The following is a 25549-nucleotide window of genomic DNA, read 5'->3' on the forward strand; positions in this document are numbered from 1 at the left end:
CACATTTGCTTCGCAAACCTTGAGTCTCTAAAAATCTGCTAATTTCTGAAGAGTCGAAGTGCCAGGAAATGAGATAAATTCAGCGGCGTCTTGCCTTCCCTGCCATCCCTGACTCTGGGAACCCAAACCCACCCCTTGGTCTTCCGTACGTCAGGCGTCCCAACATGGCCGCTCACTGGGTCCTCGGCAACCTGGGCGCGGACATATTGCCTCACTCAGAGCTGCCGGAAATCCGGTCTTCCGCGTTTCCCCAAACGCTTCAGACCCTCTTCGGCCGCCATAGGTGGACGAAAACACTGGGGAGATGGAGAAGTAGAAATTGTTCTTGAAAGCGTTACCTTTAGACTCTCGTTGTGGGAGGTAGAAAGTCCGGTCAGTGTGTGCATTTGTCCCGTGAAGTTTTGTGTGTTTTTTGTCCCATAGGATGTGACGTCACGCCCACTGGTTGGACGTGGTGTAGTGTGGACAGAGTTATTGGAGGGTTTGGGGAAAGCGCCATGGTGAAGGTGTTTGAGAGGAGCAAGGAGAGCGTCTGCCGCGTCAGTCAGATTGGGGTACCTTGGGTGGTGGTCGTTAAAACGGTTAAGAATTTGCAGAGATCATGGACTGTGTCTCCACTCTCAGGGTCTGGGCGTCTTTGCAGGTCGCTCTGTTAAGGATGCAGGTGGCATTTATGATGATCACGGTTCAGGTTGAGGTTCGGGAACGGGGCTCAGTGATATTCGTGCCGTGGTTGATGGTTTTCACATGGGGGTGTCTGTCCCAGGTTTCGTATTAATAATGAGATGTGCAGTCACTGTCTCTGGTACAGAGAGGCTTGTTAGAGCTGAAGCTATGGACGCCTAGGATTTCTGACCGGTGGTTTGACAAGTTCCAACCTGGGCGGATGGGTGGGAAGACGTTACAGTCCGGAGGAGTTTGAAACGACGTTGTTTCGCTTTTTATTCAGGGGTTGAGTAACTGCAGAGAGTTACTAATCCTGCCAAGCCAATCTCTTGTGTTTCTCTTTGTCTGCTTTCGCCCTGCAAAGGCAGAATTGGGTCCTTGTGACAGATTTTTAAAATTTTTAAAGTTTTTATAGTTTTTTTTGGCCGTGCCTGCGGCATGGAAAAGTTCCTGGGCCAGGGATGGACTCCAAGCCACAGCAGTGACAACGTAGCATCCTTAACCCTCAAAGGAGAAATATATACTATCTATCCCTTTGTAGAAAACGTTTGCTAATGCCTGCCTTCACCCACTTAACATACAGCAGCGTACACTTGCTTATTTGCCTGACACACGTTCACACTTTCTAACTTGCTAATAGAATCTCTATTTTATTTATTCGTCTAGCCTTCTGGCAGGATATATGGCAATACTTAATCAGTCATAGTTAATTATAGTGGTTTCAGTTGCCATTGCTAGTGATCAAATTAGTATGAAATGAGCTTAGGTTTTTTTTAATCTTTTTAGGGCCGCCCCCGCAGCATATGGAGATCCCCAGTCCAGGGGTAGGATTGGACATGTAGCTGCTGGCCTACGCCAAAGTCACAGCAACGCTGGATCCTTAACCCACTGAGCGAGGTCAGGGATTGAACCTGTGGCTCATGGCTGCTAGTCAGATTTATTTCCGCTGAGCCGCGACGGAAACTGTGAAATGAGCTTAAGTATATGGTGCAGTTCTAGCCAGCAATCTACATAAAAATCTGCTGGGGGATTTGTGGGGGTAACATTACTTTTACAGAAGTAATTCTTTGAATCTCTTTTTCTATGTTGATGATATTTCCTGAATATAACCTTCATTTTCTGTCCAGTTTCTAATTCATTCTTATCTCAATAAATTGGCTCTACTCTCCAATACAGTGTAGCAAAGCGAGTGGGGATAGTGGACGTCTATGTCCTGTTGACTCTCCTAAAATTCACCTGCTATATTGTCTGGAGTTAAGATGTTTCTATGAGGGTAAGATCATAAAATTATGAATTCATCCAGGATTTCAAATGTAATGACATAAAAACATTCATTGTATTCTTTCAAGACAGAAGAGTTTGTATTTTATCTGGTTTATGTCTTCTGTTAATTCCTTATATTCTTCATTTGCAGCAGGTGTCTATCTCACTACTAATGCATATGTCTTATTGGTGGTCTTTTTTTTTTTTTTTTTTGGCTGTGCCTGAGGCATGTGGAAATTCCAGGGCCTAGTATTGAACTTGAGCTACAGCAGAGACCCAAGCTGTTGTGGTGACAAAGCTGGATCCTTAAGCTGCTGAGCCACAAGAGAACTCCCTTATTGTTCTTTTTTTTTTTTTTTTTTCCTTAGGACCCCACCTTGCTAGGGGTCAAATTGGCATTGTAGTTGCTGACCTACACCACAGCAACGCCAGATCTGAACCATTTCTGCCAATTACACTACAGCTCATGGCAATGCCGAATCCTTAACCCACTGAGCCTGGCCAGCAATGAAACCTGCATCCTCATGAATACTAGTCAGGTTCATAACCTGCTGAGCCACGACGGGAACTCCCCCTTGTTGGTCTTCTTAAAGAACAGGCTTTTTTTAAAAAATTATTTTATTGGGAGTTTCCGCTATGGCTCAGCGGAAACAAGACTAGTATCCATGAGGATGCAGGTTCCATCCCTGGACCCACTCAGTGGGTTAAGAATTCGGCATTGCCACGAGGTGTGGTATAGGTCACAGACACATCTCAGATCCTGCCTTGTTGTGGCTCTGGTGTAGGCTGGCAGCTGTAGCTCTGATTCATCCCCTAGTCTGGGAACTTCCATATGCCACAGGTGTAGCCCTAACAAGCAAAATTAAAAAAAAAAATAAAAAAAATAAGGAGTTCTCGTTGTGATGCAACGGAAAAATCCGACTAGGAACCATGAGGTTGTGGGTTCGATCCCTGGCCTCGATCAGTGGGTTGAGGATCTAGCATTGCCGTGAGCCGTGGTGTAGGTTGCAGACATGGCTCGGATCCTTTGTTGTTGTGGCTGTGGCGTAGGCCGGCAGCTGTAGCTCTGATTTGACTCCTAGCCTGGGAACCTTCATATGCTGCAGGGACGGCCCTAAAAAGCAAAAAAAAAAAAAGAAAATTATTGAAGTATAGTTGCTTTACAACGTTGTGTTAATTTTTGCTATACATACATAGATTGGTAGATAGATAGATAGATAGATACACATTCCTTTTCTTTTTTTTTTTTTTTGGTCTTTTGTCTTTTGTCCTTTTAGGGCCCCACCCGCGGAATATGGAGGTTCCCAGGCTAGGGGTTGAATTGGAGCTGTAGCCATTGGCATACACCAGAGCCACGGCAACTCGGGATCCGAGCCGTGTCTGCAGCCTACACCACGGCTCACGGCAATGCCAGATCCTTAACCCACTGAGCGAGGCCAGGGATGGAACCCGCAACCTCATGGTTCCTAGTCTGATTTGTTTCCGCTGCACCACGATGGGAACTCCTTTTTTTTTTTTTTAAACACTCCTTTTCATGTTCTTTTCCATTCTGGTTTTTCCCAGGATTTGAATCTATTTCCCTGGGCTGCACAGCAGGACCTCGTTGTTTATCCTTTCTGTATGGGATAGTTTGCATTTGCTAATCCCAGCCTCCCAATCTGAACCTAGCCTTTGGCCCACCCTTGGTACCTCTCAAATGCTTCCACCTTGGCACTTCCCCAGACCCTCAGCCATTCCGTGAGGCCACACTACACCACCTCCACCCTGTGGACTTCATGTCACTTTCAGGGACAGATTTCCCATGGGACAAAAAACACCCAAAATTTCAAGGGACAAATATATGCACACGGACCAATGTATCCCTTCCCCACTTCCCTCCTTCCTCTTTGTTTTTTTGTTTTGTTGTTTTGTCTTTTTTGCCATTTCTAGGGCCGCTCCTGAGGCATCTGGAGGTTCCCAGGCTCGGGGTCTAATCAGAGCTATGGCCCCCGGCCTACATCAGAGCCACAGCAACGCAGGATCCGAGCCACATCTGCAACCTACACCACAGCTCACGGCAACGCCGGATCCTTAACCCACTGATCGAGGCCAGGGATGGAACCTGCAACCTCATGGTTCCTAGTTGGATTCTTTAACCACTGCACCACAGTGGGACCTCTCCTCTTTCCTCTTTGGCAACCACGAGTCTATTCTCTATGTAAAGAACAGTTTCTTTGAGCACTTTCATTTATTTGTGAATTTAAAAGAGCTACAAGCTGAAGTTTCCATTTTGGAGTAGCGGTAGCGAACCCGACTAGTATCCATGAGGACATGGGTTTGATTCCTGGCCTCTCTCAGTGAGCTAAGGATCCAGCATTGTTGTGAGCTGTGACATAGGTCATAGATGTGGCTCGGATCTGGGGTTGCTGTGGCTGTGACACACGCCAGCAGCTACAGATCCCATTAGATCCCTAGCTTGGGAACTTCCTTATGCCAGGGGTGCGGCCCTAAAAAGACAAAATAAAATAAAATAAAATAGATACATGCTAATCTGTATAAAAATAAGTGGATATGTATGAACAGTCTCCCCGTGGCGTTCTGTGAATGTCTTGCCAATTATATCCTTACACCTGAAGGTAAACAGCATCCTTTCTATACACGAGCACATTCAGGCTTTTTTTTTTACGGTTTTATGATACAATTATTTATAATCATAGTTTATTTAGTCTTGCCTATATTCAAGTGTGTATCAATGTATTTTTTTGTTTGTTTTTGCATTTTTGTCTTTTCTAGGGCTGCACCTGCAGCATGTGGAGATTCCCAGACTAGGGGCCTCATTGGAGCTATAGCTGCCGGCCTACACCACAGCCACGGCAACTCGGGCTCTGGGATCCAAGCCATGTCTGCAACCTACACCACAGCTCATGGCAACACCGGATCCTTAACCCAATGAGCGAGGCCAGGGATTGAACCCGAAACCTTGTGGTTCCTAGTTGGATTCATTAACCACTGGCGGGAATTCCATTAATCAGTGTCATTATATATATATTTTTCTTTTTGGCTGTTCTACAGTTCATGGAGTTCCTGGGGCCAAGGATCAGGTCTGAGCCACAGTTGCAACCCACACTGCAACTGCAGCAACACTGGATCCTTAACCCACAGTGCCGGGCAGAGGATCGATCCCGCATTGCAGCAGTCCGGAGACAGCACCGATCCTGTTGTGCAACAGTGGGAACTCCTATACAATTTTTTGTTGTTGTTGCCATACCCGCAGCATAGAGCAGTTCCCTGGCTGGAGATCAAACCTGACTGAGACAACATTGGGTCTTTAATCTGCACCGTAGCAAGAACTCCCACATTATCTTTTTATATGTTAGGCTTTTTTTAAACTCAATATTTTAAAGAATTTTTGGTGGTTTTTCATACAGTTGTTGTTGTTTTTGGTTTAGTTTTTACCTTGTAATAAGGATCAGGCAAATGTATTCTTTTTTTTTTTTTTTGCCTTTCTCTAGGGCCGCTCCCAAGGCATATGGAGGTTCCCAGGCTAGGGGTCGAATTGGAGCTGTAGCCACTGGCCTACGCCAGAGCCACAGCAACGCGGGATCCGAGCCGCGTCTGCAACCTACACCACAGCTTACGGCAACACCGGATCCTTAACCCACTGAGTGAGGCCAGGGATCGAACCCGCAACCTCATGGTTCCTAGTCGGAACCACTGCGCCAATATGGGAACTCCTCTCACGGGCTCTTTGATTTTTGTTTTACAATCCTATAAACATGTGGAAGGTATTCGTAGGTTATAAGGTGGGCAAAGGTTGTCGTTTCTTTATAGTATTCCATGGTATGAGTATATGACAGTTTTTCTACTGTGAATTACATTTGTAACGGTTGCAGTTTGGATTCTTATGTATAATGCTGCTGTGAAAATTCTTTTTTTCTATTTAATTTTATTGGAGTATAGTCGTTGACTTGCTGTGAAAATTCTTGTGCATGTCTTCTGCCTCGGATGTGCCTTTATTTTAGTTGGGGTGGGTGGGAAGGGACATGTAATTTGGATGTATAGCTCAGAGTGAAATTGCTGTGTCTTAGGATGTATATAAATTCAACCTAAATGGATAAGGCTAAAATGTTTTTAAAGTGGTTGTGCAGTTCCTCTGGCAGAATATTATTTGCTTTATGGTGTACTTTATGTGGCTTGTTTAAAATGCCTTTCAAGGGAATTCCTGTCGTGACTCATTGGAAATGAATCTGACTAGCTTCCGTGAGGACACAGGTTCGATCCCTGGCCTTGCTCGGTGGGTTAAGGATCTGGTATTGCCGTGAGCTCTGGTGTAGGTGGCAGACTCGGCTGGGATCCCACATTGCTGTGGCTGTGGTGCAGGCCAGTGGCTACAGCTCCGATTTGACCCCTAGCCTGGAAACCTCCATAGCTTGCAGGCGTGGCCCTAAAAAGACAAATACAATATAAAATAAAATAAAATTAAGTAGAATAAAATAAAATAAAAAATTAAAATTACGAAACAGTCTATATACCATAGCATCATTGGGAGATTCTTTTATCTTATCCCTTAAACTTTTATTGATTTGCCTCTCTCATTGAGATTGATTTTTCTCCCCCCAAGATGATTTTTGTGTATGTTGTGAGGTGGGGTGCAACATTCTCCCATCTCCCAACCCCCTTGTGAATATGATTGTCCCAGCACTTTTTTTTTTTTTTTTTGCTTTTTAGGGCCACACCCTTGGCATATGGAATTTCCCAGCGTAGGGGTCAAATCCGAGCTGCGTCTACAACCTACACCACAGCTCACTGCAATGCAGGATCCTTAACCCACCGAGCGAGGCCAGGGATGGAAGCAGCTTCCTCATGGGTGCTAGTCAGATTCATTCCCGCTGCCCCACAATGGGAACCCCCTTTGTTTCTTATTCTTATTTAATTTTTTTGCCTCGCTTTGAATGAATTACTTCCCATTGTATTTTCCTCTCTCTTTAGGATAGAAATTATGTGTTTTAAGACAACTTTGAATTTTCATCATGGCACTAGAGATTACATACAGCATAGAAGCTTTTTGGTCAAATGTTTATGTCCATTAGCACTTACACTCGTCTCTGAAAATATGGGCATCGTAGAGCATCTCAACCTCATTTACTACTTTACAATTTATTTAAAATGTTGTGTACTGGGAGTTCCTGTCATGGCGCAGTGGTTAACGAATCCGACTAGGAACCATGAGGTTGCGGGTTTGGTCCCTGCCCTTGCTCAGTGGGTTAACGATCCGGCGTTGCCGTGAGCTGTGGTGTAGGTTGCAGACGTGGCTCAGATCCCGCGTTGCTGTGGCTCTGGCATAGGCCAGTAGCTACAGCTCCGATTCAACCCCTAGCCTGGGAACCTCCATGTGCCTCGGGAGCGGCCCAAGAAATAGCAACAACAACAACAACAAGACAAAAAGACAAAAAAAAAGTTGTGTACTTAAAAATGTGACCCATACTGCTTATCGAGAACACTTCTGCTTTGCCTGGTGCTTGGTTTTCAGGCTGCAGGGCGAGTGCTCACGGGCTTTCTTGGCCAGCGGGATGGGATCTTGTGGGACCACAAGCACAGGGCCCTGAGCAGTGGGTGGGCATCAGGGGAAGGGGGCCCCCTGGGGGCGCAGTGGCGTCTGGCCCCAGAGATAATGTGCCCTCGGCTTGGCTTTTCTCCTCACCCCCAGGTCCTGAGTCGTGGGAGCGCAGGATCCTTTGCAGGAGGGAGGAGTTAGAGGCTTTGGGGTCAGCATTTCTGGGGACACGCTTGAGTGAAGACGGATTTCGGAAGAGGAACTTAGAGCAGATCCTGCGGACCGGCGGACAGAGCCTCCCTGTTGCCAGCTCTTTCCAGAGACAGAAGAAGATGATCCAGGCCCAGGTGCCTTTGGGTTTATTTTATTCTCTCCTTTCTTCCCTAATGGGTTTGTTAGCTGTCTGAGTCATTATAGCTAATTATTGCATCTTAGGGGTTCTTAGGGCCCTGACTTTGTAGCCTGCTCTCCCGAAGTGAAGGTGATCCAAAAATGATAGCCAGTGTCTGAAGGAAAAGCGGTCCCCCCTTTGTTTCTCCCACTACATCTTTGGAACATGCTTGATTGAAGATGGATTTCAGAACAGGAATTTAGAGTGGATCTCTGGATCTGAGGTTATGGGTCCAGGGATTGAACCTGTGACATAGCAGCACATGGAGCCGCAGTAATGGGTCTTTAACCAGTGGAGCCACCAGGGAACTCTGGACGCAAGAGCACTTCTGTGGGGACTGTTCCACCAGGCTTTGTAGTGTGACTGACTCTTGGTTTCCATGTTCAAATCTGAATTCTTAATCTATGTATTTTTTTTTAATATTGCCTTTATTTTTGTTATTTACACCACTGACTTAAGGATATATTTAAAAGCTGAAATCATAACAAAGTACACATATCAAAAATAAGTTTCAGAGTTCCCTGGCGGCTCAAGCTGGTTAACGATCTGACACTGCCACTGCTGTGATGCAGGTTTGGTTCCTGTCTAGGAACTTCCGAATGCCTCATGAATGGCCAAAACAATTTTTTTTTCTTCACACACTTTAACCATGCTTATTCAACACCCAGTTTCTTATAATTCTGGCATCTTTTTTTTTTTTTTTTTCCATTTTATGACCACACCTGTGGCATACAGAAATTCCTGGGCCAGGTGAGTCATGGCTGTGACCTACACTGCAGCAGAGCCAGATCCTTTAACCCACTGTGCGGGGCCAGGGATTGAACCCACGTTTCTGTAGCAACCCGAGCCACTGCCGTCGGATTCTTAACCCACTGTGCCACAGCCAGAACTCCAGTTCTGGTGTCTTGAATCTCTTCACAGAAGATTCTAATTGGCTGTAAGTCATCCTGATATCATTGGCATATATCTGTCCTGTATACATGTGAATTTGGTGTTTCTAAGTTAATGAGAAGTTATGACTTCTACACAGTATAGACGTGTCTACGAATCAGTGGATGGATGCCGGCTACACCATTACAGTTGTGGATCCTAGTGTTTTATTAGGCTTTTGCATCTTCAAAAGTGCCTTAAAACAAACAACCCCCCAGCTATATAGATCCAGCCTATAAAGTGGAAACGAGCAGAAAAACTTGAACGTGGGAGTTCCCGTTGTGGCACAGTGGTTAACAAATCCGACTGGGAACCATGAGGTTGCGGGTTCGGTCCCCGGCCTTGCTCAGTGTGTTAAGGATCCAGCGTTGCTGTGAGCTGTGGTTTAAGTTGCAGATGCAGCTCGGATCCCGTGTTGCTGTGGCCCTGGTGTAGGCTGGCGGCTACAGCTCCGATTAGACCCCTAGCCTGGGAACCTCCATGTGCCGCGGGAAGCGGCCCTATAAAAAGACAAAAAGACAAAAAAAAAAACCCAAAAAACCTTGAACGTGTCTTCCACATCAACGAGAGGACATCACTTCATTAAACACTCCTGTCATTCCAGGGAACCCTGACCCTGGAGGATGTGGCCGTGGACTTCACGTGGGAGGAGTGGCAGCTCCTGACCCCCACGCAGAAGGACCTGTTCCGGGACGTGACGCTGGAGAACTACCGCAACCTGGTGGCCGTGGGTGAGGCCGGCTCCCCTGTGTCCCTCGGGGGTCCCCAGTCTGTAGCCTTTCCCTTCTTGGCTTCTTTTTTTTTTGCTTTTTAGGGCTGTACCTGCGACATATGGAAGTTTGCAGGCTAGGGGTCCAGTTGGAGCTGCAGCTGCCGCCTTATACCACAGTCACAGCAATGCCAGATCCGAGTCTGCAGTCTACACTGTAGCTCACAACAACGCTGGGTCCTTAAACCACTGAGTGAGGCTAGGGATCGAACCCTTGTCCTTATCGTTACTGGTCTGGTTCATTACCACTGAGCCGTCATGGGAACTCCCCCTTCTCGGCTTCTGACAGCTCCGGAGTGTCTTCGATGCTCTGAAGTGGTAGGTTCTCTGCCCGTCTATGGCCTCCTGAGAAGTGGCTGTATTCTCTCTTCTCCTGAGAGAAAAGCCTTTGGTTTATAGCTGTGGTGATACTGTGATTTATATAAAGAAACATATATATTTAGTTTTCATCCCCAGTTCTGGCACAAAGCTCCTAAAACCCTTGGAATTTTTCCCGAGTTACAAGAGGAGTTCTCTTCATGGCTCAGTGGTAGCAAACCTGACTAGCCATGAGGATGTTGGTTCGATCCCTGGCCCCACTCAGTGGATTGAGGATCCGGTGTTGCTGTGAGCTGTGGTGCAGGTTGCACGTGCAGCTTGGATTTAACCCCAAGCCTGGGAACTTCCATGTACCATAAGTGCAGCCCTTAAAAAGGGGGGCGAGGGAGAGAAATGGGAGTCTTTCATTATTCATATAACAAGACCCTTTTAACCACATCTGAGTTTGTTTTAAGGAGGGTATTTTTGAAAGGCTCTTGGATAACCTAAGATTGGGGGTTGGTTGCCAAGGAAGCAACTATTGTTGGAGGGACTTTCAGTGCCACCCCTTCCCCACCTCTGGGGAGGAGAGAGGGGCTGGAGTTGAAACAGCCACCAATGGCTAATGGTCCAGTCAAGCAGCCTGTGTCATGGGGCCTCCACCAAACCCCACAAGGACGGGCCGGGAGAGCTTCCAGGAGGTGGCCACACGGAGGAGGGCGCTCCCAGTAAGAGCAGGACTCTCTGCGTCCCTCCCACCCTTGTCCTGTACCTTTGTCCATCTGGCTCTTCCTGAGTCGTATCCTTTTATAAGAAGTGGTGACCGAGTAAGTCAGCTGTCTTGCTGGGCTCTCTCTGCCGCTTTAGCGAATTAGTTGAACCCGAGAAGGGAGTCATGGGCACCTTTGATGTGCTCCTGGTCCATCAGAAGAAGCCCAGGAAACAACCTGAATTTATAGTTGGTGCCAGAAATGCAGCGGCTGAGGCGGCGTCTTGTGGGAGTGAACCCCTAACTTGTGTTATCTGACACTGTCCCCTGGTAGATCATGTCAGAATCGAGTTAAATCACAGGACAGCTATTGATGTCGCAGATTTTTTTGATGTGTGGGAAACCCACATATCCGGGGTCAGGAGTGAAGGAGAGGTCTTGACAGGAAAGGGGACACACAGGGATGTGTTTTTCCTTCAACATGTGAAAATTGGTTTATCCTCAGCATTCTGGGTCCTCACAGACCCCAGGCCCTATGCGGTGGCTCTAAATCATGTGTCATTTTCACGAACAGGTTGTCAAGCCAGGGAACTAGCCGTCCTGTCCATGGTGGATCTAGGAGGACAGCCACGGGCGATGGGGAATGACATCCACTATTGGAGCCATTCAGGTGAGTGAGACACATCCAGGCGATGGGCTGTGCACATCACGTTGTCCTCAGTCAGAGAAATGTCACAGCCGAGGGTGGAGGCTTGGGAAGCAGGGCCTCTGGGCCCTTGTCTCGAAGTCAGACCTCTTTTTCTTTGTGGAGTTTAGAGAGAAATATGTCCCTGCTCAGGGAAGGCGCTCCCTCTTCTGGGATCTATTTCTTCTTTATTTGCCCCCTTCCTGATGTTTTGTTGGCATAGTTTCCTTTTCCCCAGGATTCCTGCATCGTCCCCTTCTTCTTCTTCTTTTTTTAGGGGCCACACCCGCTGCATATGGAGGTTCCCAGGCTAGGGGTTGAATCGGAGCTGTAGCCGCCGCCGGCCTACACCACAGCCACAGCAACGCAGAATCTGAGCTGTATCTGCGACGTACACCCCAGCTCATGGCAACGCTGGATCCTCCACCCACTGAGCGAGGCCAGGGGTCAAACCCGCATCCTCATGGATCCTAGTTGGGTTCATTAACCGCGGAGCCACCACGGGAACTCCCTTCCCCTTCTTCTTCATGCCCTTCCGCCTCCCTCGCTGTGAAATTCCCCCTCCACGGCCTCTCTCCGAAGAGGAGACTTTGAGTCCCCGCTGTCTTCTGGCTTCGGCTCCTTTCTGCCCCGCGGGTGATGCTGGTTCCTTCCTCTCGGCCGCCCCTCTTGGATGCTCTGCCCCCAAGGACACTGCCCTTCACTGGGCCTTGTCCCCACTCGGAGGTTCTCCCAAGGTTTTGCTTTCCATTCTCCGCGTGATCTCCTGACTGTCCAAGTGTCTTCATTCTGATGGGCCGTGAGCTCCTCCCGTTCCCTGGAGACGACTCCCAAATTGGCGTCTCTCCAGTGGGAGCCCGCAGACGTGGGTTCTCTGTAAGGCACTCATCTTGGGGCAGCTGTCCTGTGTCCCGGGTAACGTTAGGGACCTCGGGTCATCTCCCCTCCCAGGAAACGCCTAGAAGTTGGGGTTCTCCCTGACTCCTGTGCTTGCTGCCTCCATCCTGGCCCTCCCGGCACAGCCTCACTGCTCCCCACCTGCAGAGCTCTCACCCTTTACAGAGGTCTGCTCTTCATCATGAATTTTTTTTTGTCTTTTTGCCTTTTTTTTAGGGCCACATCCGCGGCATATGGAGGTTCCCAGGCTAGGGGTTGAAATGGAGCTACAGCTGCCGGCCTATACCACAGCCACAGCAATGCCAGATCCGAGCTTTGTGTGTGACTTACACCACAGCTCATGGCAACACCAGATCTTTAACCCACTGAGCAAGGCCAGGGATCGATCCTGTAACCTCATGGTTCGTAGTCATATTTGTTTCTGCTGCGCCACGACGGGAGCTCCACGTAATGAATTTTTGGTTAGAAAGTTATTTTAGCATCTACATTCTCAGTTTCAGCCTCAACCTATCATAATTCTTGTCTACTTTGAGCTCCTTCATCTGTGTTTTGTAGGTTTTTTTTGTTTTTTGTTTTGTTTTGTTTTTGTCTTTTTGCCACTTCTTGGGCCACTTCTGCGGCATGTGGAGGTTCCCAGGTTAGGGGTCAAATTGGAGCTGTAGCCACCAGCTTATGCCAGAGCCACAGCATCTTGGAATCCGAGCTGTGTCTGCGACCTACACCACAGCTCACAGCAATGCCGGATCGTTAACCCACTGAGCAAGGGCAGGGATCGAACCCACAACCTCATGGTTCCTAGTCGGATTCATTAACCACTGCGCCACGATTGGAACTCCTGTGTTTTGTAGTTTTGAACTTTCTTCTCTTTTACTGTAGACCTTACCAGTGTCTTCATTCCCCTAAAATTTTCATTTTTCTTCCTTTTTTTTTGTCTTTTTGTCTTTTTCATGCCACATTCGTGGCTTATGGAGGTTCCCAGCCTAGGGGTTGAATCGGAGCTGTAGCCACTGGCCTACACCATAGCCACAGCAAGGCCAGATCCATTCAAGCTGCGTCTGCAACCACCATCACAGCTCACAGCAATGCCGAATCCTTAACCCACTGAGCAAGGCGAGGGATCGAACCTGCGTCCTCATGGATGCTAGTCAGATTCATTTCCACTGAACCACGACGGTAACTCCCCCTATTGTATTCTGATGGCATTTAGTCCCAGCTAGCCACATTACCTGTCAATGAAAATTCTTCTTCCTTCTGTGATCTCCATGATATGGTGTCATCTTGCTCAAGAAGAGAGAGAGTTCCATCTTCTTTCTGAAATTCTCCCCAGTGTGTTCCACATGTGTGATTGCTTCCTTAATGTATTCCTTAACTCTTCCGACTAACTGCATTCCTCTGGAATGGTTGAGTCTCAGATCCTTCTCTTGCCTCAGACAAGAGGATATAATGTCCCCTCTTCTGAGAGAGAAGCCTGGAGATTACAGGTGTGAATGCTGTGTATTCCCTCCAATGTACCATTGTCCTTTCCTGACTCTCCCAGCCCATTTTCAGAGGTCTAACATTTCTCCCACTTTTCATGAACAGGGGATCAAGTCAGCCAACCAGATACACTTTCCAGGTGGGAAGGAGGAGAAGAACTGGGGCCTGTAGAAAATGCAGTCCCCCGTGGAATCTGTCCAGGTGAGTGGGTGAGACTCTGCAAGGTCGCCAAGCAGGGAAGACACACTCTGGTCAGGAGAGGTGTCAGAGCTGTGACAGTGTGTGAAGAAATATAAACAGCCTTACTGCATATCTCATTTCCCACATGAGAACTCTTTTTCTTTTTTCTTTCTTTCTTTTTTTGTCTTTTTGTTTTTTTAGGGCCTCTTGCTCAGCATATGGAAGTTCCCAGGCTAGGGGTCTAATTGGAGCTGTAGCCACCAGCCTACGCCAGAGCCACAGCAACACAGGATCTGAGCCATGTCTGCAACCTACACCATAGCTCATGGCAACGCCGGATTCTTAACCCACTGAGCAAGGCCAGGGATGAAATCCACAACCTCATGGTTCCTAGTCAGATTCTTTTCTGCTGAGTCACAAAGGAAACTCCGAGAAGTCTTTTTCTTAGAGGAAAGTACATTCCTTTTTTCTGTTCTGAGATCTTATCCCCATTTATTTCATATGCGTCTTGTTTTTTGTTTGTATAGTTATCTTCTTCCTAGGATTTTCCAGTCTTCCTTTTCTTCATTCACCATCACAGGGTCTCTGTCTTTGTTACCACCACTCTTGCTGTGAAATGCCACTTTCCAGACCTCTCTGGAAAGAGAGAACTTTTTGGGGTTTTTTTTTTTTTTGCTTTTTAGCGCTGTACTCGAGGCATACGGAAGTTCCCCACACAGGGGTTGAAGCGGAGCTGCAGTTGCTGGCCTACACCACAGCCACAGCAGTACCAGATCTGAGCCACTTCTGTGACCCACACCACAGCTCACAGCAATGCCAGATCCTTAATTCACTGAGCGAGGCCAGGGATCAAACCTGTATCTTCATAGATACTAGTTGCATTCATTTCCACTGAGCCACACTGGAAACTCCTTGGAAATAGAGAACTTTGAATTCATCAATTTTCTTACTACCGTACCTTCTTCCTTCCCAATTAAAAGCTTCCTTCAATTACAACTGAAACAGTGATTTCCCGGCATAACATCCAATCCCACCTTCCTTTTGCAATGGAAGTACTCTATAATCAGTAATGTACAAATGCATAACTAACACGTTTTAGTGTAAAAATTGCTTTAAGGAAGATTAAAGCAGCTAATGGAATAGTGGGAATTGTGGCTTGAAGCTGCCCTTTTCCGAATGGGGGTGGCTCTCTAATTGGGCCTCTGAGCACATAGATGAGGGATGTGATTAATCCTGGGTGAGTAGTTTTCCAAATGTGAGGCAATGAGAAGTTGAAAGACCTGAATCTGGAATGTGTTTGAGGAACTTCTGGGAAACTCACCTGGGTAGAAGCGAGTGAGCAAGAGGGAAAATGACTAGAGTTAAGGGTAACAGTGTAGCAGCTGGGGATTTGTAGGTAGCTCACAAACTGCCACCTATCAAGGACATTTGACACCTTGCTTGTATTCTGAATAAGCTGAGAAGATGGAATTTTGAGTGGATGGGTGGCATTAGATAATTTTTTGAATGGATCTCTTTGCCCCCTATGTAGAAGGCAGATATCATTGGAGAGGGGAATGTACTGATATACTCATGGTTATAATTTGGGAGAATAAAATCAGACAGATTAAAGTTACCATGAGTTCTCTGGAGGCTTAGTAAGTTAAGGATCCAGCATTGTCACTACTATGGCTCTGGTTATAGCTGTGGCAAGGGTTAGATTCCTGGCCCCAGAACTCATGCTGCAGGCATGGCCCAAATAAAGTCGTCAGAGATCAAATGTGCATGAGAAAGAATCTAGGAGAGACTGGATAGACACAAGCTTCCCAGTTGTCCTCTACCAGCGGAGTCAGGTGAAGAGTGCTGAAGTCAAGTGACTAGTCCAATGATGTTTGAATGTTTGACAGCCCATGTGAAGTGTTGCCAACTGGAGAATCACAGCAAAGTCTGGTGCCTCTGGCCCACAGAGTCAGAATGGTACAATGTTGCCCAAAGCCTCAGGCATACAAAAATGGGCATCCAACACAAATCATGTTTAGTATGGCCTCAGACCTTCCAAAAAAGAGACTCTTATCAGGAGGGATAATCCAGGGGCTCAGAAGTTATCTTCCAGTCATTGGTCAGGGCCAGTCCTTTCGTTGCAATGGGCAAGGGTGGAGTAATTGCACATCATCATTCCCTTTTTACGAGGGAACAGGGGTGTATGTATGTTCCAGCTAGACTGTTAGTTGAAATCTTGGTCATACAAGCTTTCATTTAAATTTGAGATGAGTTGTGGAGTTCCCTGTGGCACAGTGGGTTAAGGATCCAACATTGTCACTGTAGCAATTTGGGTCAATCCTGTAGTGCATGTTCAGTTCCTGGCCAGGGAACTTCCATATGCCCCAGGTGCAGCCCAAAATAAATAAAATTAAAAAAATATATATATATGTATATATGAGCTCCTGCTATATAGCACTGGGAATTATATCTAGTCACTTATGATAGAGCATGATAATGTGAGAAAAAGGAATGTATATGTGTATGTGTGACTGGGTCACCTTGCTGTACAGTAGAAAATTGATAGAACACTGTAAACCAGCTATAATGGGAAAAAAAAAATCCATTAAAAAAATGCACGTCCATCAATAAGATCCTAAGCTCCTGGAAGATAAGGACCAGATCTTGTCTGGTATTCCCAGCATCAGCACAGAGCCTGGTACTTGGTAGGTGCTTAGTAAATTTCTGTTGAATGAATGACTCTGAAGATGAGTCAAGTTGTTTCTCTAGTTTTCAATAAAAATGGAAGGTAACTGTTTGAAAAAATATATATATATATAAATTTGTGATGACTTGGGATTAGCAGATGCATTCTATTCTATATAGAATGAATAAACAGTATGGTCCTACTGTACAGCGCAGAAAACTATATTTAATATCTTGTAATAAACCTTAATGGGAAAGAATATAAAAAAGAATATATATATATAGAACTGAATCACTTTGCTATACACAAAATATTAACAGCACATTGTTAATCAACTATACTTCAATAAAGTAAATTTTTTAAAAATTGAGAAGTTCTCCTGTGGCACAGTGAGTTAAGGATCCAGTCTGTCACTTCCATGGCTCAGGTTACTGCTGTGGTGTAGGTTCTGCTCCTGGCCTGGGAACTTCTAAATGCCATGGGTGTGCCCCTTCCCCCCAAAAAAAGAGAGAGACATTTCTCCTACCCAGTAGCTTAAACAACATAATTCTGGCATAATCTTTGAGGCTTTGCATTATCTTCCCTGCTTTTCCCATTGAGCCCATCAGGGACTCTTTTCTTTAAATATACTTGATTTCCTCCACCTCTTACATGTCCATTGCTACTTTTTTTTTTTTTTTTTTAATCTTTTTAGAGCCGAACCTGTGGCATATGGAAGTTCCCAGGCTAGGGGTCAAATCAGAGCTGCAGCTGACAGCCTACACCACAGCCACAGCAATGCCAGATCCGAGCTGCATCTGTGATCTACACTGCAGTTCATGGCATCACTGGATCTTTAACCCACGAGCGAGGTAAGGGATTGAACGAACCCATGTCCTTATGGATACTAGTCAGGCTCCTTACTGCTGAGCCACCATGGGAACTCTTCCATTGCTCCTTTAACCATGTTTCACAGGCTGCAGTTGCCTTCTTTATTCCTTTGCTCCAGTTGTCTATACCTAGACATAAACGTGGGTGTCCTAAAATGTAATTCATTTCTGATACTACCTACTTGGAAGTAGTGGCAGATCCTACAAGTTAAGGGTTCATTCCCACAGGATTCCTCGTGTCAGATGTCAAATGCAAATCTAGATTGTTACTAGTGCTTCTGACTATCTTGCTGTAACTTGGAAGTTCCAGTGACTCCCTTCTTAGGTTCACTTAATTGGCAAGAGTGGCTCACAAAACTGAGAATCATTTACTGATGTTTACCAGTATATTATAAAGGATATTGATGAATAACCAAGTGAAGGGAGTGCCTAGGGCAAGATCTGAAGGTTTCGTGGATGTAGGAACTTCTGTTCACATGAATCTTGGGTGAGCCCCTTTTCTGGCATATGGATGTGTCCACCAATCCAGAGGTTGATCAGATCTTGTTCAGCGTTTTTATAGGGCTTTAATCTATAGCCTCTTCCTCCTTTCCCAGAGACCAGTGGATGGAGCTGAAATCTCCAACCTTCTAATCACTTAGGCTTTCTGGTGGCCAGGCCCATACTGAGGTTATGTAGGAACCCTATGGTAAGTCATCGCATTAACATAAGTTCAATATTGAAAGATACTCCTATCACTTACGAAATTACAAGGGTTTTAGGAGCTCTGTGCCAAGAACTGTGAAAAGAAGATGAAACATATGTGTTACTATTCCACACATAGAATTGTCTTTAAATAGTTAACTTCTTCACATTGAAGGCAGTTTTTGAAAGTATTATTCCAAATTAAGATTATGACAGGTCATAGAATGATTCATCTTTCTCTTATCTCCTAGAAATCCGGGAAGTTGATGACCCTCTGCAGCATCACTTGCAAAACCAAAGCATTCAAAAGAGTGTGGGAAAATGCCATGAACATAATACATTTGCAAATATTGTTAATCAGAGAGAAAGTCATTTCCTGTTAAAGCAGAATTGTGATATGTTTGACTTACGTGAAAAAATGCTTAAATCAAATGTAAGTTTTGAAAACCAGAAGAGAAGCTGTAACTTAAAGAACTCTGCTGAGTTTAAAGGAAATGGGAATTCCTTTCTCCATGCTAACCATGAACAATATTTTACTGAAATTACCTTTCCTGTAAGTGCAAAACCTATCAACACTAAACCACAGTCCACAAAGCAACAGCGAATTCAAAACATAGAGAAAACCCATGTATGTGGTGAATGTGGGAAAGCCTTTCTCAAGATGTCTCAGCTCTTTTATCATCAGAGAGTTCATACTAGAGAAAAACCTCATGGATGCAGTATGTGTGGGAAAGCTTTCTCCAGAAAATCCAGGCTAACTGAACATCAGAGAATTCATACCGGACTGAAAGATTATGAGTGCACTGAATGTGATAAAACCTTCTTGAAGAAATCTCAGTTCAACATACATCAGAAAACTCATATGGGAGAGAAACCTTACACATGTAGTGAATGTGGGAAAGCATTCGTCAAAAAGTGTCTGCTCATTTACCATCAGGGAACTCATACGGGAGAGAAACCCCACGGATGCAGCCTATGTGGGAAAGCCTTCTCTACAAAGTACAGTCTCACTACACATCAGAAAACTCACACAGGAGAGAAACCCCATGGATGCAGTCTGTGTGGAAAAGCCTTCTCTACAAAGTTTAGTCTCAATGCACATCAGAAAACTCATACAGGAGAGAAACCTTACATATGCAGTGAATGTGGAAAAGGCTTTATTGAGAAGAGGTGTCTTATTGCACACCATAGAACTCATACTGGTGAGAAACCTTTTGTATGCAATGAATGTGGGAAAAGTTTCACCTTGAAGAACAGTCTTATCACACATCAACGAATTCATACTGGAGAGAAACCCTATACATGCAGTGAGTGTGGGAAAGGCTTCACCTTGAAGAGCCCTCTCATCAGACATCAGCGAACTCATACAGGAGAGAAACCCTTTGTATGTAGTGTTTGTGGAAAAGGCTTCACCATGAAGGGTGATCTCATTATACATCAGCGAACTCACACTGCAGAGAAACCATATATATGCAGTGACTGTGGGAAAGGCTTCACTGTGAAGAGCCAGTTGATTGTACATCAGCGAACTCATACAGGAGAGAAACCCTACGTGTGCAGTGAATGTGGGAAAGGCTTTCCAGCCAAGATCCGGCTGATTGGACATCAGCGAATTCACACGGGAGAAAAGCCCTATGTATGCAGTGAATGTGGAAAAGGCTTCACGGAGAAGAGTCATCTCAATGTACACCGGCGCACTCACACAGGAGAGAAACCCTATGTATGCAATACATGTGACAAAGGCTTCAGTGGGAAAAGCACGCTGGTTGCACACCTGAGAACTCATACTGGAGAGAAACCCTATGTATGTAATGAGTGTGGCAAGGGCTTCACCAAGAAGAGTACTCTGGGTACACATCAGCAAACTCACATTAGAGAGAAACCGTACAAATGCAAAGAGTGTGATAAAGCCTTCAGGAAGAAGACATGCCTCATGCAACATCAGAGGTTTCACTCAGGAAAGACTTCTTTGCTTGTACTGAATGCAGACAATTCTCTTTGTGCAAAAATGATCTTACTACCCATCAGAGAATTCACCCGGGAGAGAAGCCATATGAATGCAGTGAATGTGGGAAAGCCATCAGCACAAAGTCAGGGCTCAATGTTCAAAGAAAACGTACAGGAGAGAGGCTCTATGGATGCAGTGAATGTGGGAAAGCTTTAGCCCACTTGTCAATACTCATTAAACATAAAAGAATTCACAGGTAGTCACTTTCCAAAGTGAGTTATTTTCCAAAGCCTGTTGCCAGTTGTACTTAAGATAATTGCATGCAATGAAGAATTACAATGCACAGAATTTGGTATTTAGTGATCAATTACTTCACATTTTATGTTGACAGAGATAGACTCAGATATAGTCAGCCTTGAAAATATTTTAGGACATTTTTATGCCTAAAAAGTGTGTATTAAGCCTAGGTATGTGAAAGACTAGGAAAACCTTCAGTGGGAATAGACCCTATCATTATGTTCATCATCTATCATGAGCAAATGAAATTCCTTATTGGTATTAATATAATTGCAGGAAAGCCTTTATTCACAAGTAACTCCACAGATTTCAGTTAACACAAGAGAAATACTTTCTTGGAGCTCCCATTGTGGTACAGTGGGTTAAGAATCTGACTGTAGTGGCTTGAGTTGTTGTGGGAGCGTAGGTTTGATCCCCAGCCCAGTGCAGTGGGTTAAAGGATCTGGCATTGCTGCAGCTATGCTGTAGGTCATAGCTGTGGCTTGGATTCAACCCTTGGCCCAGGAACTTCCACATGCCACAGGTACAGCCATAAAAAATAAATAAATTTTTAAAAAGATAGAAATGCTTTTCTATGGTGATGAGTATGGCAGTGTTTGCAGTAATATATGTTGCCTCATGATTTGCCAGGAAATCCATACAGAAATAACTTAGGAACACATTCAATATAGTGGATATTAACAAATTGTCAGACAAGTTAATGAAGGAAAGAGGCCTTGGGTTAGTGATGGGTGAGAGCATTCTGTTCACAAATCTAAACTTAAGAATGATACACCTCACAAGCAGCTGGGGACAGGAGACCTCCAGCCATCTTTCTAGTTTTCTTGTCATTGATCTAAGTTTTTTTTTTTTTTTTTTGGTCTTTTTTCCTGGGCCACACCTGTGGCATATGGAGGTTCCCAGGCTAGGGGTCCAATTGGAGCTATAGCTGCTGGCCTATGCTACAGCCACAGCAACATGGGATCCTTAACCCACTGAGCGAGGCCAGGGATTGAACTCTCAACCTCATGGTTCCTAGTCGGATTTGTTAACCACTGAGCCACGACAGGAACTCCTGATCTAAGTTTTAAATAGTGGCAGTTACTCTCATGATGGATAAAAAAAAATTTTTTTTGACCTTGCCCATAACACGTGGAAGTTCCCTGGCCAGGGATTGAATCCTCACCACAGCAGTGACCTGAGAAACTGCAGTGGCAATGCCAGCTCCCTAACCTGCTGAGCAACCAGGGAGTTCCTACTACTTTGAAGTAAGAAATACTGCCAAGATTTCCTAAATGCCATTCAGCCGACTACTCCCAAAGGTAAAACCTTACATAACCACAGTTCATCAAATAGAGGAAAATAAAATTGTTACAATGCTCTCAACTACTGAGTTTATTTGGATGTACTTGGTTTTCTTCAGTTGTTATATACAGCCTTAAGGCACTTCATCACATATGTAGGTTCCTGTAACCAGCACACAGTAAAAATTGAGGATGCTTTGTCAACACAGACTCCCCCATGCTGCCTCCTCATAGTCCCAGTCTTTTCCCAACACTAAACCATAGCATCACAGATCTTTTTTTTCTTTATTTTATTTTATTTGTCTTTTTAGGGCCACACCCATGGCATATGGAAGTTCCCAGGCTAGGGATTGAATTGGAGCTGTAGCTGCTGGCCTACATCACAGCTCACGGCAACACCAGATCCTTAACCCACTTAGCAAGGCCAAGGATTGAACCTACCTTCTTATGGATACTAGTCGGGTTTGTTACAATGGAGCCATGATGGGAGCTCCCTATTATATTTAAAATTTTTTATTATAGTTGATTTAGTGTTCTGTCAATTTCTGCTGTACAGCAAAGTGACCCAGTTGCGAGTACACACACACACATATATGTGTATATATATTTTCATATTATCTTCCATCATGTTCTATCACAAGTGATTGTAAATAGTTTTCTGTGCCATATAATAGGAGCTCTTTGCTTATCCACTCCAATTGCAACAGTTTGCATCTATTAACCCCAAACTTCCAGCCCCTCCCACTCCTTCCTCCTCCCCCTTGGCAACCACAAGTCCATTCTCTATGTCCATGAGTTTGTTTCTTTTCTGTAGATAGGTTCATTTGTGCTATATTTTAGGTTCCACATATAAGAGATATCATGTATTTGTCTTTCTCTTTCTGACTTCACTTAGTGTGAGAATCTCCAGTTGCATCCTTGTTGCTGCAAATGGCATTATTTTGTTCTTTTTTGTGGCTGAGTAGTACTCCATTGTGTATATGTACTACATCTTAATCCATTCATCTGTCAATGGACATTTAGGTTGTCTCCATGTCTTGGCTATTGTGAATAGTGCTGCAGTGAACATAGGGGTGCATATATCTTTTTGAATGAAAGTTTTGTCTGGATATATGCCCAGGAGTGGGATTGCTGAATCACATGGTAGGTCTAGATTTAGTTTTCTGAGGTCCCTCTATACTGTTTTCCATAGTGGTTGTACCAATTTACATCCCCACCCACAGTGTAGGAAGGTTCTCTTTTCTCCACACCCTCTCCAGCATATGTTACTTGCAGGCTTATTAATGATAGCCATTCTGACTGGTGTCTTACAGATTTTTTTTTGTCTGTAGTTTCTTTTTGTCCCAAGCCTTAGCATGCAGAAGTTCCCTCTCCAGGGATCAAACCGATGCCACAGCAGTGACACCAGATCCTTAACTGCAAGGCCACTAGGGAACTCCTATAATTTTGTCATTTATAAAATATTAGAAAAATAGCAGTAGAGACAGTGGTGGCGCAGTAGAGACAGATTCGACTAGGAACCATAAGGTTGTGGGTTCAACCCCTGGCCTGGCACAGTGGGTTAAGGATCCAGCATTGCCGGGAGCTTTGGTGTAGGTTGCGGACACAGCTCAGATTTGGCATTGCTTGTGGCTCTGGAGTAGGCCGGCGGCAAGAGCTCCAATTAGACCTCTAGCCTGGGAACCTCCATATGCTGCAGGTTTGGCCCTAAAAAGACAAAAGACTATATATATATTAGAAAAATAGAATTGTTTACTATTTCCCCTTTGGAGGTTGACTCTTTGACCTTGTGAAATAATAGAAAATATATATTGGTCTTTGCCCCCAGTTCCTGGAACAGATCTCTTGAAACCCTTGTAATTCCTCCATGATAAAAGCACTAGGAGTATCTCTTGTTCTCTGCTAGCGACTCTGAGTGGCCTCCTGGATGGGGGTTGGTCACCAAACCGACCAAGCCACGTTGAGAAGCTTGCAATTTTTCACCCCACGCTCCATCCTCTAGACGGGAGAAGGGCTAGGAATGGAGTTACTAACTAAACATGCATCGCATGAGAAATGCTCCATAAAATCCCAATAGTAGTGGCTTTGGAGAGCTTCCTGATGGGTGAACACATTCCAGTACTAGGAGAGTCACACCCCCCCCATCTCCATGGGGACAGAAGCTCCTGTGCTTAGGCCTCTCCTACACCTCACTGTGTGTATCTCTTCACCAGGCTGTTCATCTCTATGCTTTATTCATATTTTTTAATGAACTGGTAAACAAGCGTTTTCTTGAGTTCTGTGAGCCACTCTAGCAAATTAACTGAATCCAATGAATCTGCTATTTAGTTGTTATACCAATGTTATTTTCTCAACTTGCCAAAATACCATGGTTATATAAAATATTCACATGATAGGAAGTCAAATCAAGGTATATGTGCACTCTTAATAGTACTTTGTGACTTTCAATGTAAATCTAAAATTTTCCCAAAATAAAAGTTTATTTAAAATAGGAGAAAAAAATAGGTAGTATATTCTTTGCCAATTATATCTCAGCATAACTGTAAAACATAGGTATAATCTAATGTTATCCCTTGATGTCTCATCTTGGGTATATGCCTAGGAGTAGAAATGCTGGATGACATGGCAACACTTTTTAGGTGTTTGTTTTCCTAGGCTAGGTGTCAAACTGGAACTACAGCTGTTGGCCACAGCCACAGCAACGCCAGATCCCAGCCATGTCTGACTTGTGCCACAGCTCATGGCAATGCCGGATCCTCATAGAGACTAGTTGGATTTGAGCCACAAGGGGAAATCCTGTTTGTTTTTTTAATGGTACCCACAGCCTATGGAAGTTCTGGGGCCAGAGGTTGCATCCAAGTGGCAGCTGCAACCATGTGGGATCCTTTAACCCACTGCGCTGGGCTTGGGGTCTAACCTGCACCTCTGCAGCAGGCAGGGTGCAGTTACATTCTTCACCCACTTGCCATAGCAGGAATTACTATTTTTAGTTTTTTGAGGAACTTACATTCTGTTGTCCATAGTGGCTGCACCATTGTACATTCCCATCAACACGTAGGAACTGTTGCCTTTCTCCACACGCCCACCAGCCTACGTTATTTGTAGACTTTATAAGATGGTCATTCTGACGTTGTGAGGTGGTCTTTCATTGCAGGTTTGATTTGCAATTCTCTGATTATTAGTGATGACTGTACTTCCCCGAGGTCCCAATCCCAATCAAAATTTAGGCTTGTCTCAGCCCTCTCTTTTCCTCTAGAACGTCATCACCTGTTTCACACTGCCAGTTTTTTAAAAAAATCTTATTCGGGCCTTAAAAGCTGCTTCCTGGAGTTTCCGTCGTGGCGCAGTGGTTAACGAATCCGACTAGGAACCATGAGGTTGCGGGTTCGGTCCCTGCCCTTGCTCAGTGGGTTAACGATCCGGCGTTGCCGGGAGCTGCGGTGTAGGTTGCAGACGCGGCTCGGATCCCGCGTTGCTGTGGCTCTGGCGTAGGCCGGTGGCTACAGCTCCGATTAGACCCCTAGCCTGGGAACCTCCATATGCCGCGGGAGCGGCCCAAGAAATAGCAAAAAAAAAAAAAAAAAAAAAGCTGCTTCCTGCAAGAAATTTACCTCCAAATCTTTCTGCGGATGTCCGTTTACCTTTTCTTTTTCCAGAGTTCATTTTCTGCTGCTACACCAGCAGTTTAACTCTTTGTCAGTTTCTAAACCCGACCCCAATATAAAGTATAAAATAAAGGCCACCGGGATATTCCTTTACTGCTCAGTCCCCAAGGCGAAGTTTAAGTAGCTCCATACTTTCTTCAGAAACCTCGCGTCTCTGAAAATCGGCTCATTTCCTAAAGAGTGGACGTGCCAAAAAATGAGATTAAATTCAACGGCTTCTCACTTTCCCAGCCACCCTAGGTTCCCTCCCGGAAGCCCGCACCCTTGGCCTTTTGTACGTAAAGTGTCCCAACGTGGCCGCCCGCTGGCGCCCCGGCGACCGGGCGCAGACATATTGCCTTT

General features: G+C 45.1%; 1 protein-coding gene across 1 annotated transcript; it reads left to right on the forward strand.

Annotated features, from left to right (window-relative positions):
• The first annotated feature begins 263 nt into the window (after positions 1-263).
• Positions 264-20221, forward strand: LOC125132680 (zinc finger protein 615-like). The gene is made up of 6 exons (XM_047790254.1): positions 264-372; positions 7616-7809; positions 9388-9514; positions 11133-11228; positions 13722-13817; positions 18266-20221. Exons 2-6 carry the CDS (start codon positions 7795-7797, stop codon positions 20176-20178), a joined length of 2247 nt encoding a protein of 748 aa, XP_047646210.1. The 5' UTR covers positions 264-372; positions 7616-7794; the 3' UTR covers positions 20179-20221.
• The last annotated feature ends 5328 nt before the right edge of the window (positions 20222-25549 follow it).

This window comes from Phacochoerus africanus, chromosome 8, assembly GCF_016906955.1.
Source record: "Phacochoerus africanus isolate WHEZ1 chromosome 8, ROS_Pafr_v1, whole genome shotgun sequence".
NCBI lineage: Eukaryota > Metazoa > Chordata > Mammalia > Artiodactyla > Suidae > Phacochoerus > Phacochoerus africanus.

Coding starts and splice junctions, on each gene's coding strand:
- LOC125132680 (XM_047790254.1), top strand. Junction 11,229..13,721: donor CCACTATTGGAGCCATTCAG/GTGAGTGAGACA, acceptor TTTCATGAACAG/GGGATCAAGTCAGCCAACCA. Junction 13,818..18,265: donor CCCCCGTGGAATCTGTCCAG/GTGAGTGGGTGA, acceptor CTTATCTCCTAG/AAATCCGGGAAGTTGATGAC.